The sequence below is a fragment of the Coptis chinensis genome, chromosome 8 (genome assembly GCF_015680905.1).
Source record: "Coptis chinensis isolate HL-2020 chromosome 8, ASM1568090v1, whole genome shotgun sequence".
Lineage (NCBI taxonomy): Eukaryota > Viridiplantae > Streptophyta > Magnoliopsida > Ranunculales > Ranunculaceae > Coptis > Coptis chinensis.
Genome location: NC_141463.1, coordinates 45277915 through 45292478, shown reverse-complemented (window position 1 = coordinate 45292478; position 14564 = coordinate 45277915). Strand labels below are relative to the sequence as shown.

Below are 14564 nucleotides of genomic sequence, written 5' to 3'. Positions count from 1 at the left end.
ATGGCAGCAGAACCCGAAGTTAAAACCCTTAAGGACTACTATTATCCAGTCCTTAATTCTAATCCTTCTTGCATAGATTTGCCTGCGTGTGATGCTAATTTTGAGTTAAGGGCGGCCATCATAAACTTGCTTCCCCAGTTCCATGGTCTTGATTCTGAAGACCCTTATCTTCACGTTAAGGAGTTCTTAGATATATGTGGTACTCTTAACTTCCCTAGAGTCCAACCAGAGATTATCAAACTCCGCCTCTTTCCTTTTTCACTGAAGGATAAGGCAAAGTTGTGGTTGAATTCCTTAGAGTCTAAGTCTATCACTACTTGGGATGAGTTGAACATTAAGTTTCTCATTAAATTCTTTCCCATGCACAAGACTACTAGCGCTTGACGGATCATGCATTTTACTCAAAAAGAGGGTGAAGAGTTTTATATATGTTGGGAAAAGATTTAAAGATCTTCTTTTGAGGTGTTCTTACCATAATTTTGTGAAATGGCAATTAGTGCAATTTTTCTTTGAGGGGTTGTCGATTTCACTCTTCAAACCCCAACCTAATCACGGTTTGTTGAGTCCCGGTGAAATCTCCGGAAGGGTCAAATGATATCCTCTCTTTGCAAGAGGGCGCCTTGGCTTGGAAACTTCTTGAGACAATCTCTCGAAAGTTCTCATGTCCCCGTCGATAATGGGGGAATCTCGGGGAAGGGGTCTATGATAAAAGTGTACAAGTAGCTCTTGAACCAAAAAAAAGGTGGTGTTTATGAGGTGAAAAACGCCCGAGGCGATTTTGAGATGAGTGCCAAACTAGCCAATCTTTTATCTTGCTAGGGAGGTGGAATCCTTGAAGTTAAAAGGGAGAGTTCTCATGTCAAGTCGGTTAAATGTCAATTAAATCAACGAGTATGTCCCAAAAGCCTATGTGAGAGTCCACACCACGCGAAAGCCATCAAATTATGTCTTTCTATCTCTTCTTCAAAAATGAGTGTATAGATGTGAACAAGCTAATGCACTCAACACATATAATAATAAAAAGAGGTTTTTCAGTTTGGTGACCCTTTTAATATTCTTTTATTTCTAACACATATAACCCTGGGTGGAGGAATCATCCCAATTTTTCATGGAAAAATGGGCGGCGATCAAAACCCGATCTTCGGGGGTGTCACTGTGAATCCTCTTTCCCCAGTCATATGCTCAAGTTCCTTCCAACCAGTTTCAACAATACCAACAACCACCCCCACCATCTAAGAAACCATCTCTTTCATGGAGGACACTCTTAGTCTTTTCATGCAGAGTTCCCTTCAATTTCATCAAGACACCCAACGATTTCAAAAGGATACCCAAAGAGTTTGCATTCAAACGCCGCAATCTATTCTTGAAGTTAGAAATTCAAATGGGTCAAATTGCTAATACTTTGAATGAGAGGGAAAATGGTAGGTTTCCTAGTCAACCGAACTGGCTAATCCAAAGGGACAAGATGAAATAGGCTCTAACTTGAGCCAAGAGCACCACCGAGCAAGCCCAAGTCTATTACCGTTCTTAGAAGTGGTAAACATATTGATAATAGGGTTGAGATGCCTAGGGATGTTGAGGTCAAATCTGATTCTATAGAGTGTGAGGGCGAGAAGAGTGATGTAAGTGGTTCTAATAGTCGTGATACTTCTAAGAAGTGCTTAGAGCCTCCTACGTCTTTCGAGTCTAGTCCTGTACCATCTTATATACCAAAATCCCCTTTTCCTGAGAGGTTAGTTCATGCTAAGAAAGGAAATACTTTTAATGAGATAATGGAGATGTTTAAGCAAGTTCATATTAATATTCCGTTACTTGATGCTATAAAACAAGTTCCTTCTTATGCCAAGTTTCTTAAGGATATGTAATGCCTAAAAAACGTAAGTTGAATGTGCATAAGAAAGCTTTCCTCACTGAGCAAGTGAGTTCGATTATTCAAAACCGCACTCCACCTAAGTTTAGAGATCTAGGATGCCCTACTATTTCCTATGTTATAGGTGATCATATGATTGAGAAGGCATTACTTGATTTGGGGGCTAGTGTTAATTTGTTACCTTATTCGGTTTATTTACAGCTTGGTCTTGGTAAATTGAAACCTACGCCGATTACACTTCAACTAGCGGATAAGTCTGTCAGGGTTCCACGTGGTATTGTTGAAGATGTTTTGATTCAGATTGATAAATTTTATTTTCCAGTTGATTTTATTGTTCTAGAAACACAACCTATTCAAGATCTTAAACACCATATTCCTGTCATCTTAGGTCGTCCATTTTTTGCCACATCCAATGCGATATTAACTGTCGTAATGAAGTGTTGAAGCTTTCTTTTGGTAATATGACTACAAAACTTAATGTGTTTAATGTGACTCAACAACCTCCTGAACCTGATGATCTTTGGGATGTTAATCTTATTGAAAGTGTGGTTCACAAGACTTTCTTGGAAAGTTATTCTGATGACCCTCTTGAGTCTTGTTTAACTCACTTTGGTGGTGATTTTGATGTGGATAATTCTATTTGTGAAGTAAATGCTTTGCTTGATGCCACCCCAATCTTAGATACTAATAAGTGGAAAACCAAGGTAGAACCTCTTTCTCCTTCTGAGTCTAAACCAGTTCCTTCCATAGAGAGTCCTTCTAAGCTTGAGTTGAAACCATTACCTGATACTCTTAAGTATGTCTTTTTGGGACCTGATGAGACTTTGCATGTTATTATTGCTTCTAATCTTGATAGTGAACAAGAGAGTAAATTGTTTAGGGTTCTTAGAGACCATCAAACAGCTTTAGGGTGGACTATTGCTGATATTAATGGGATAAGCCCCACTGATTGTATGCATCATATTCATCTAGAGGAGAATGCTAAACCAACCCGTGAGTTCCAGAGACGGCTTAATCCTAACATGAGAGAGGTAGTGAGAGCCGAGGTTCTCAAGTTGTTAGATGCGGGTATCATTTACCCCATCTCCGATAGTCAATGGGTCAGTCCAGTTCAGGTTGTCCCTAAGAAGTCTGGTATTACGGTAGTTAAGAATGCGAATGGCGAGTTAATTCCTACCCGTATGACTACTGGGTGGCGTTTTTGCATTGACTATCGTAAGTTGAATCTAGCCACTAGGAAAGATCATTTTCCTCTTCCTTTTATTGACCAAATGCTTGAACGGTTAGCCGGTCATAAGTATTATTGTTTTCTCGATGGTTATTCCGGTTATTATCAAATATGTATTACACCTGAGGATCAAGAAAAGACTACATTTACTTGTCCTTTTAGAACTTTTACCTACCGTCGTATGCCATTTGGGTTATGTAATGCACCCGGTACCTTCCAGAGATGCATGTTTAGCATTTTTTCTGACATGGTAGAAAGGTTTCTTGAGGTGTTTATGGATGATTTCTCCGTATTTGGTGATTCTTTTGATGAGGGTTTGCACCATTTGGAATTAGTGTTAATTAGGTGCAAGGAGAAGAATCTTGTGTTGAATTGGGAGAAGTGCCATTTTATGGTTCAACAGGGTATTGTTCTTGGTCATATTGTTTCTACTAAAGGAATTGAGGTCGATAAGGCTAAGATTGATGTCATTTCTAGTCTTCCACCACCTAAGACTGTGAAAGATATTAGGTCTTTTTAGGTCATCTTTGGATTTTATAGGCGATTCATTAAGGACTTTAGCAAGATTTCTCGCCCCTTATGCAATTTACTTGGTAAGGACGTCGATTTTGTCTTTGATGATGATTGTTTGAAAGCTTTTGAGAAACTTAAGCATTTATTGACTACCGCTCCTATCATACAACCACCTGATTGGAATGTACCTTTTGAGTTAATGTGTGATGCGTTGAACTATGCTATTGGGGCTGTTTTAGGTCAACGGTTTGATAAGTTGGCCCATGTAATTTATTATGCGAGTCGAACTCTTAATGATGCCCAAATGAATTACACTACAACAGAGAAGGAATTGTTAGCTGTTGTGTTTGCTTTAGACAAGTTTAGGTCTTATCTCATAGGGTCTAAGGTTATCGTGTTTACTGATCATTCGGCTTTGAAGTATCTTCTTTCTAAAAAGGATGCTAAAGCGCGTCTTATTCGTTGGGTCCTCTTATTACAAGAGTTTGACATTGAGATTAGGGATAAAAGAAGTGGTGAGAGAACGCGTGGTCCCCTAATTAACTTGTCTAGGCTTATAGTAGAGAGTCTTCTACTAGTCTTTTGCCTTTGAATGAGTCTTTCCCTCACGATGAGCAACTTTTTGGTGTCTCCCGGTTGCCTTGGTATCTACGAGATATTGTTAATTATCTTGTTACAGGTCGGTTTCCTTCTCATTGACAAAACAAGATAAATCTAAGTTTCTTCTTTGAGGTTAAGTATTTTTTTCCGGGATGACCCATACTTGTTTAAGTCATGCCCTAATCAGTTGTTAGGAGATGTGTTCACGAGAGTAAGTTTAAGTAGTATTCTCTCCTTTTGCCATGACCATGCATGTGGTGGTCACTTTGGTCCTAAGAAGGCGGTGCTAAAGGTTTTGCGGTGTGGTTTTATTGGCCTACTCTCTTTAGAGATGCACATGAGTTTTGTTTAGGATGTGATCGATGCCAGCGTACAGGTAATATTTCCCATAGGAACATGATGCCTCTTTCCCCTATTTTGGTTGTTGAGCTTTTTGATGTGTGGGGTATAGACTTCATGGGTCCTTTTCCTCCTTCCTTTGGTTATCTTTATATCCTCGTCGCGGTAGATTATGTTTCTAAGTGGGTTGAGGCAGTGCCATGTAAAACGAATGATCACAAGGTTGTAGTTAATTTTTTGAAATATAATATATTTTCTCGTTTTGGTACTCCTCGTGCAATCATAAGTGATAATGGTACTCATTTTACAAATCGTGCGTTTGAATCTTTAATGAAAAAGTACTATATTACTCATAAACTTGCTACCCCTTACCATCCCCAAACTAGTGGCCAAGTTGAAGTATCTAATAGGGAAATTAAACGGATTTTAGAAAAGATGGTACGACCTGACCTTAAGGATTGGTCTCAACGTCTTAATGAGATTCCCTTTGGGCTTATAGGACTGCTTATAAGACTCCCATTGGTATGTCTCCTTATAGGCTTGTGTTTGGGAAGGCATGTCATTTGCCTGTGGAATTAGAACATCATGCTTTTTGGGCCATTAAAACTTTTAACTTTGACATGCGTAGAGCAAGTTCACAATGTAAGTTCCAATTGAATGAGTTAGCTGAGTTAAGGAATGAGGCATATGAGAATGCCAAAATTTACAAGGAGCGGACTAAGATTTTTCATGATAAATCTATTCTTCGCAAGTCTTTTGAACCTAATCAAAAAGTTTTGCTATATAATTCTCGTTTGCGTCTTTTTCCTGGTAAGTTACGTTCTAGGTGGACTGGTCCTTTCATTGTTAAAACTGTTTTTCCTTATGGTGCTGTTGAGATAGAGGATCCTACGGATGGTCGTGTGTTTAAGGTTAATGGTGAACGCTTGAAACCATATCTTGATGGTTTTGCTAATAAGGATGTGGAAGAGATGGATCTTATTGATCCTGTTTATCATGACTGAATGAGTATGCTTGTTGTATTTTAGTAGTTTAGGTTTTGTTTTTCTTTTGTAAGAGTCGCTTCGTATTGTTCCCAAATATTTCATTCCAGCCCCTAGTTTCCATTTGGGTTAACCAATGAGAAACATATTATTGTGATTTTCAGGTTATGATAGGTTTTATATTTATGAAATGTCGAAAATACAAAGGAGACTCTGTCGAAATTTTTTTTTCAATTTTGGGACGTTCATTTTGTGTCTAGTTGGTAGACAAAATGCTAATCTAAGAATTGGGTGTCCGAAGCATTCGTCTGCTAGAGACGTTAACTGTAGTGCTTATGGGAGGCAACCCATGTTTTTTTTTTGTTGAGTCTTTTGTGCACGTGTATCATGCATTCCACTCTAGCACCTTTTCTCTGCCTTTTTGGAGACGTGTAACTCTATGGGATGAGACACGTGACACATTTTAGTCATTGTAGTAACTTGGTTCCTCTTTTATATTATCATTGTTATATCTTTTGTGAGGTACTAATTTCTACAGGTGACTCAAAGATATTATTTTTCATTTTTGGAAGCTCTTGGTAACCTCTTTCCTTATATACTTTTACTTGTCCATGTTGTTATCTTTTAAATTCCGCATCTATGTTAACATTGAGGACAATGTTTATAAGAAGTTTGGGGGTGGGAACAAAATGTTTGTTTAGCGAAAAATAAATATGTCCAACATGGTATGATTAATGGTGATTTCCTATGATGAGAAATAAAAAAAAAAAAAATTGATTTCTAAAGCCACTGATTTTCAAGGAATCTATGAAGTTAAGAGTCACTTTTGAAGTCATTGTTGTTTTTAGACTATTTTCTACCTCTAGAGATAGATTTTGTTGATGAAAGTCTAAACCAAAGTGGAATATGCACTATTAGCCACCTGATACATGTCAAATTGAAGAGTAATTTAATCTCCTAGTGAACTAGAAGAGGAATATAGAGACTTAACCCGTGAGATTTGAGCCTTTAAATTTCTTGGAGAGTTTTTACGTAAATTCTGAGTCCAAGTTGACTCAATCATTCTACTGTGCTTAAATTCGTTGTATGGTCTCATTTTTTCTTATTTTGGTCGATCACGAAGTGACATCAACTGGGGAGATAGCCATTAGGTCTTGTAGTCTATTCGAAGCGGAATATCATACTGATAAGTCAAGTAGTGAACCAATTAGTCTTTATCTATACCACCTAGTAGAATTTTCATGTTAACCCCTTTTGAGCCTTATATATTAAGCCTTTTCTTCTCAAACCAACTATACTTAACCCAACTCCAGATAAGGAGTGTAAACCCATATTATTGGCCTTACCCATATTTCTGAGAATTTCTAAAGACTAAGGAGAAAGCTAGAAGAAAGAAGATTCGGAAGGAAAATTTACCAAAATCAAATGAAGAAAATCATTCCTTTTGCTCAAAGTGATTCAATAGAAAAGAAAGAAAAAAAAAATATATATATATATATAGAAAAGAAAAAGAAAAGAAAAAGAAAGAGAGAGAAATCATTGAGAATAAGTAGTGAGAAAGTAAAGTAATGTGGTCTACAAAGTGAAGAAATTTTCCAAGAAGATCAAGTGCAAGAAAAGTCTTTAATTTATTCTCAGAAATTTTTGAATCCTTTTTACCATTTTCTTGTTAACCTATCCTAAGCCCCGTCTTAATACCCAGACTTATCACAAAAGTATGATATGTAGTGTAGAATAGGTGAGAGGATGCCAAAGTGAAGGACCCGATATTTCACATGTGATTGATGTTCTTTCCATGAGACTAATTTGTTTTTGAAATTTTATAAGTCCGTCTTTCTGGCTAAGTATGTGGGATGTTCTATTATTTTACTCATTTCCCTGCATACAGAGGTAAAATTGAAAACTTATCTAAGAGAGAGACTTTCTTGTGAGTGTATGAATGGTGAGGATTGAGGTTGATATATTCTTTGGATAGTAAGTTAGGAATTCCGTTACTTGGATAGGAGATTGTATTAGTTTGGCTAAACACACACACACTTTGGTTTAGGAAATTAGTCAATGTTTTCTATCTTTGAAAGTAGTGAGGCGTCTTGGTGATGATGATGTAAACTGTGGTAATTGCTGATTTTTGAATTTGTTTATCAGTGGGAGAAAAAGTTTATTTGTATCTATGAGAAAATTATATCACCATTGGTTATGCTATGTTAATGTTTGTGGGTACCGTTTTTGAAAACCTTCACGAGACTAAACTCATCCACTAAGGGTAACCTAGGGGTTTAAAAGGCTTGTTACACATGCTAAGTGTAATCGTGATTCCTACGAAAGTGAGTTATGATTTTTGTTTTTGTCATTAGTTTAGTTTTAGTTTTGCTCGAGGACTAGCAAAATGTAAGTTTGGGGGTATTTGATAAACACGTAAATGCTACATTATTTTACTTAATTTTATATCGCTTAGTCTATTTATTTTATTTTTTTGATTAAGTTGGTGTAATTTCAGTGATTTTGCAGGAATTAAAGTAACTTGATTAATAATGTCGATATTGGAAAGAATCGAGATATCAGTGCATGACTTTAGTTGGTACCCAAAAGAGCATGGAAGAATTGGCTAATTATTTGGATGGGCCGAAATAAAAGAATGAAAAGTAATGGGGCCATAAACTTTAGTGCGCACGTGACCAGAAAAGGGAGTTTGAAACTTAAGTTTAGGTCCAAGATCTAAAGACCAGCCCATGTGCAACCCAACACCAAAGCCCAACCACTAAAGCCCAACTACCGTAAGCTACTTTCTACCTAGCAAATGGGAGCATTTGATCGCCAGTACATATCTCTCCCATTTCTCACGAACAGGAAACGTTCCCTCCATTCAAGCTTTCCAAATTCGGACCATGTGCAACTAATAAAATCAGCCCATAACCAAACATTAAAGCCCAACTCTATCCTACCTACTGCACCACCGGATCAGTACATTAGTTTCTTCTCCCTCCAATTCGAGAACAGGCCAAAACCCTTCCTATTTCGGCGAAACAATCGAATCATCACAACCAAAACGGTAACCCAATGCACTCCTATTTCCTTCCAATTAGAATTCTAAACAGTACCGAATTATTATACGCATGGTACCATTCAATTGTTTCGGAGCCCAATACGAAAACCGCGAGAAAAGTCACAATTCCAATTAAACTCTGCTGAGTTCGTGGAGAGGACTATATATAAACAAAGTGGAGACAGAGAGTTGAGGGGCTCCAGAACACGTACATGCGAAATGAACACCGCATCTTTTGAGGGCGCGAATTGGAGACGACGGAAATCAAGAACGTGACGAAGGAAAGCTAAGGAGATTTCACTGTCGACATGAGTTCTCCTAACCTTTTCTTTATTTTCAGTTCCATTATTATGAATTGCTAAACTATTAGCTAGGGCTAAGACGAAGCCCTAGCCTTGATGTTATTATTTTGAGTTTGGGTTTTGATGATTTCACTTAGATATTAACCGATTAATCTTCGTTCAATATATTCACGATTGATAGTAGTTTATTCTTTCACTTTGTATGTCATGCATCCTTAATCGTTTGAATATATATTGTTATTGATCAAAGCTTGATTTAATTGCAAATATTAAATTTAGATATTATTAGTGCCAAAAGACGAAGTAATCTTTTACGTTTGATCTTTAGTCTTTGAATTTTGAAAGATGCTTTTATGAAAAAAAATAGTGTTGTCAATGATAAAATCGAGAAACACTGAATTCTCATTCGGATGTTTCTCGTATTAATTTGAAACATTGAAACCTAATCTTAAAATATTGACTAAAAGGTTCAAGCATGCGAAATCTAAAGTCCTAGTATTTCTCTCCAATTGTTCGTTTAATTTCAATTGTTTAATTTATTCTTTTCATAAACGTAGTTAAAATAATTAGCTTTAGTTAATAGTAATTCCAAATTCCATAAAAGAATATTGTTCGAATTAGTTAAGTATAATTTTAATACTCGTTTGTCCGAAATAGCAATCCCTGTGGGATCGACCCGTTTGTCGCAACTATTTTCAACGATAGCTGTGCGCTTGCGGTTTAACTAGGGTTAGATTAGTCTATTTAATTTAGACCGACTAAATTCCTACCATGGGCAGTCTCCAGGACGACATGGCGGGGTCATTTGGGCAGTCTCTAGGACGACATGGCTTGGTCGTTTGGGGATTCTCTTAGGCGACATAGCCAGGTCGTTTGGACTAAAAAAAATTGAGAAGTTCATTTTGTTTTTTGGTCACTTTCATATCCCTTCCAGACACAAATTCCACTTTCATGTAATTCGAATGCAATTTGTAATACAATTTGTCTCAAAACGAGAAAATACAAATTTTTTTTTGTCTTTTTGGGTTCAGACTTGCCAAATTCCAAATCAAATTTAGTGGTTATCAATACAATTGTTGAGCGAATACAATTTGAATTTGTGTAATACCAATAGTCGGGCGAATGCAATTTGTTTCAAAGCGAGAAGATGCAAAAAAAAATTGTTTTTTTGGTGGGTGAGTGCGTGAGAGATGATACCGGTTGAGAAGGTTTTCCCGGTTTTCGCAATTTAGGTGGGGGTGTACTGGGCTTTTTTGGACTTTGCTGTTTGGGCTTGGGCTGGAGGCTGCCCAATCCAATTTGTGTGGCGCCCGATTGAATCACCTTTTTTATCCTTCTTGTCAAGTTTGAAAGCTAATCAATGTCTCACTCTGAATTCAAAACCAGGCAATGTTTCATGACTCCATCTTTCCCCAAAAAAATATAAGTCATAGATTCTAGAAACAGGAACTAAATACACTCACATTCAATTATTCAAAGTTCTAGTTTCCTGATATATATACCAAAAATAGGTCATCCAACTGAACCGTAGACCACTTAATGAAACCAAGCTTAAAACGTAAAATAACAAAAAGATACCAATAATACTTCACCTGCATAAAACTCAAAGGACTTGAAAGATTCTCACTAGTAAGGTATTATAGGATAGTATTCATTCAAAAAGGATCTTGACACAGAATCCCCACTATTTTTTATCTAGAATCAGCCACAATCAAGTGAGCATGGACTTTTTTCAATGAAGTGGCGATGGTAGAGAAGACATTATTTGAGTAATACATCATACAATTTTTGTGCAAAATTATTATGATGAAAACAACAATAAAATAACTATAGCTCATTTTAACAGTCTCAACAGAATTGTAAACCAAGTCACAACCAAAACAAACAGAAGAACCACAAAATGGAGGGGAGTGAGTCAGGCCAATATGCCACAAAACATCACTTGATGCATTGCACCTTCCCTGTCCTCTCCTACATTTGTCCAGACTAGAAAATTTCTTAAAACTTAACAGATCCATAACCTCAACAAAATCTTTCACCATCTCTAACACGAAACAAATGTTTAAATACCACAAAAAAATCACTGGGAAATGCCTAGCCACTTTGAGAAGTTGTCAAACTCAGAGTAGTCACTGTCAGAGATCATTGTCTTATACCATGCTTTTCCTGCAGCCTTAATAGCAGCAGCCTCCTCCTACAAAAAATAATAGACGACCACCATTAGTACAATCAGCATTGAGACAAATCAGCTCAATTAAGAATAATATACACAGATTCTGCTTCAAAACGGGAAAAAAAAATCCTGGGTATTGCACAGTAAGGAGAACGGAAAAAAAAGAATCTCTTAACTCGCACAATTTGGGAAACAGTTCAACAATACAAAGTACCATGAACAGTAATATATCCTAGAGAAAGCATACACAAAAACGGGCCAGGTGATGGACAAACACCAGTAAATCAACAACTTGAGAGATGTTGGATTGCAAAATCCTTGTTTAGGTATTAAAAAGGTATAAAGGACAAGAAATGCACTTTAACACACTAGCACCAAACCATGAACAATCGTTATCTCTCACTGACAAAACGTTACGTCAGAACTCCTCAATCACAAGAAAAGAAAAGTAACAACTACATCTTAGCTGCTATCAACAAATAAATTGCATGCACATTAGCTCACCTCTTCAAGGAACATCAAAAACAGAGAAACCTATGTTACATGGACATGCCATATTTCAAAACTACTCCATGTTAGATACTTATCCATGTGTCTGTGTCGGAAACACTCGTGGAATAGTGCAAGTAATATACCCCAGTTTTTTATATTTTTATCCTCCCAGACACTTAAGACCTGACACGGGTATGGACAAAACCGAGATCCGACTTAAAATCTGTGTCAATGTAGCTTAGAACAAAACCAAACAGAACAAACTACGCAAGTAACAACAATATAATTTACTATTACATTAGTTTTCTGCGCTCCTATATATCATAGTAGTATAAATAAGTGCCTAACATGGCCACCATTCCTTAAAAATCAAAACAATTAAGTACCGATAAAAAAGTATGTCAGAAAAAAATACAACATATATCTCACTTCTTTCCAATGATATATGTGGGTAAAAACATGTCTAAATAACAAATAGTAATATACTAATATCATTAAAATATTTATAATGCTAATCTTTCATAATTGGCAGATGGTGTCCTAACTTCCAACGATAAATAGTTTATTCCCAGGCCCTCCTTAGTTGTAGGAACAAACTGCTCCCCAATTCTTTGGGGCTAAACCCCCACACTATCAGAAAATATATTATGTATGCATGTCAACAATCACCATAATCACAGAAAATAAGTTTTTTGTTTGTTTTTTTTTTTTTAAAAAAAAAAAGAAACAAAAGAAAATTGAGCACATTAAAGCTAATAACTACACGTATATGAACTTGATCATAATACACTCTAGATAGAGACTTCTTTAAAATGATTCAACAAGACCAGCAACATGGAGTTGTTATCTAGAAAGGACAAATACTTCTTTGAAATTTAAGAGATTTAACCAAGCAGACACAACCCCAACACTGAGAGGCCCATATACATTAACCCACTTCAGGCTAGACAATTACACAGCTAATACTCTAGGTAGCCACACTTCCACAATTAATTATAAAGCTACCCTTGTTCATAGAAACACACTGAAAAACTCAGGAAGTGCGCCTCATTGTCTTTGGTAGAAAAGCTCAATAACAATAAAGCCTAATGAAAGGCAGTCCATGGGGCCTAAGACCTTAAAAGCTTTGGTTATTATAATTTTTCAAAATGTTCACCACAACTAGCCTCAATCTTTTGTTTAAATGGGGATAAAAACACAAACATCTGGCATATTGTTCAGATTCAAAAAAATCACATTTAACATCATTCTATTTTTGACATAGTATTACCCTCAATCACTTCGGAGCCTCCAGGAACTCAAGGCTCACTGAATGCTTCTTTTTAAACACTGGACAATAGTAAATACGGCCAAATACCTATACAACCATGTGTGGGTAATGATTTTTAAAAAACTAGAGTAATGATTCTTTCTAAAGGGTGGACCAAATTATTTATAACCTAAATAATCCAATAATGATAATATTTAACCTAAAGAAATGAACAATGACTAACATAAAACATCCAGGCCAAATTTTACAACACAACCCAATTCGAACTACATTTCAAACTCTAAACACTTGAAGATGCACTTCACTTTCTAACTTGTACTATCAAAACCTACAATACAATGGCACAGCAATCTAAGATTATAAAACCAAACAAACATGCCCAGCACTCACACAGTGTAATATACAATTTAAACTTAGTACACATGACATTTAATATTTAAAATGACGACTGAGACCAGATATACCTTGGGTATAACCATCCTTTTCTTGTCAAGCTTCTCCTTCTTAGCCTTAACACGCTCCGCCTCGGCAAGAAGCGCCATCCTCCTAGCAGTCTTAGCATACGGGTTCAACTTGAGAAGAACATTTAAGTTCTTCAATGGGTTCTTCTTCATTGGAGCTCTCTTCACTTCATTATTAATTGGTCTAACAACAGACTGAACCTCATCGGAATTAATAATTCTTGACAAATCAGCATTAACCATCTTAGACCTTGGTAAAACATACCCCTTCTTCTTCTCGGAAGCCTTATCAAAGGAGCCATAAATCGAATCCAACTTCTCAAAAGCCGATTTAGTCCAAATAATAAACCTACCAAGATGACCACCAGGAGCAAGCTTCAAAAGATTAAGCCTCTCCACATTAGCAACCTCAACTCCAGGAATATTCCTAAATGCCTTAACAATCTTACTACCCTCAGTACCATAAACAATCAAAGGACCCTTCTTAGAAACATACCTACGGTTCCTCATTTTACCTTTCCCCGGTCGAATCTTCTCACTATCCTTGGCCTTCTCGGCATCAGCATAAGCACCAATCTGCTTCAAAACCTTAATAGCAGAACTAGTCTTCTCAACACCCTCAGCAGAATCCCCAACAACAAGTGGAATCTCAGGTACATTCTCAATCTTATGCCCACGTGCCAAAACAAGTGAAGGAACAGCCGAAGCGGCTAAAGCCGAAACCACAGCATATCTCTTCTGATTAATGTTAATCTTCCTATGCCAACGTCGCCAGATTTGTGTCGGAGCAAACATACGTCCACCTCTACACATATTACCGAAAGCACCTTGACCGGCACGATGGGTACCACCACCAGGGACACGTGGGATACGTGAAACGGCACGACCTGTACCCCATGACTCAGCAGATGTTTGGTGACCGGCACGTCTGCTAACTGCATAAGGTTGACGGCTATTCTTTGAAATGTTGGAGTGAACATAGTTGACTATGTCCGGTCGGATGGATGCTTTCATGACGTCAGGAAGAGGGATTGAGTTAGATCCATCGGTTTCCATTTCTCCTTCTAGTTTTTGGACTGTCACTAAGGGACGTGCAGCCGCTGTGGTGGCCATTTTTTTTCTTTAGGGTTTTGACTTTTGATGAAAGAGAAAAATGAAATGAGTCTCTAGGGTTCTGATGTTTTTATAGAGGAGTTGGAGACCAAAATGTCCTTAGAGAACATGCTACTTGGCACGTGAGTGGTTTTAGACCACCAATTTATTAGTACTTGTGACCAAAGAAATAAATCG

General features: G+C 37.0%; 2 protein-coding genes across 3 annotated transcripts; one reads left to right on the top strand and one right to left on the bottom strand.

Moving 5' to 3' along the window:
• Positions 1-384, top strand: LOC147481626 (uncharacterized). Its single transcript, XM_086578988.1, has one exon. The coding sequence runs from the start codon at positions 1-3 to the stop codon at positions 382-384; it is 384 nt and encodes a 127-aa protein (XP_086435114.1).
• Positions 385-10682: 10298 nt separating this feature from the next.
• Positions 10683-14483, bottom strand: LOC147481625 (large ribosomal subunit protein uL4-like). Of its 2 annotated transcripts, none has more exons than XM_086576009.1 (2): positions 13278-14483; positions 10683-11072 (listed from the first exon to the last, which is right to left on the bottom strand). In XM_086576009.1, exons 1-2 carry the CDS (start codon positions 14385-14387, stop codon positions 10959-10961), a joined length of 1224 nt encoding a protein of 407 aa, XP_086432135.1. In that variant the 5' UTR covers positions 14388-14483; the 3' UTR covers positions 10683-10958. The 2 variants fall into 2 exon arrangements, with proteins under 2 accessions (XP_086432135.1, XP_086432136.1); XM_086576010.1 differs by having other exon boundaries at positions 10683-11069.
• Positions 14484-14564: the final 81 nt, after the last annotated feature.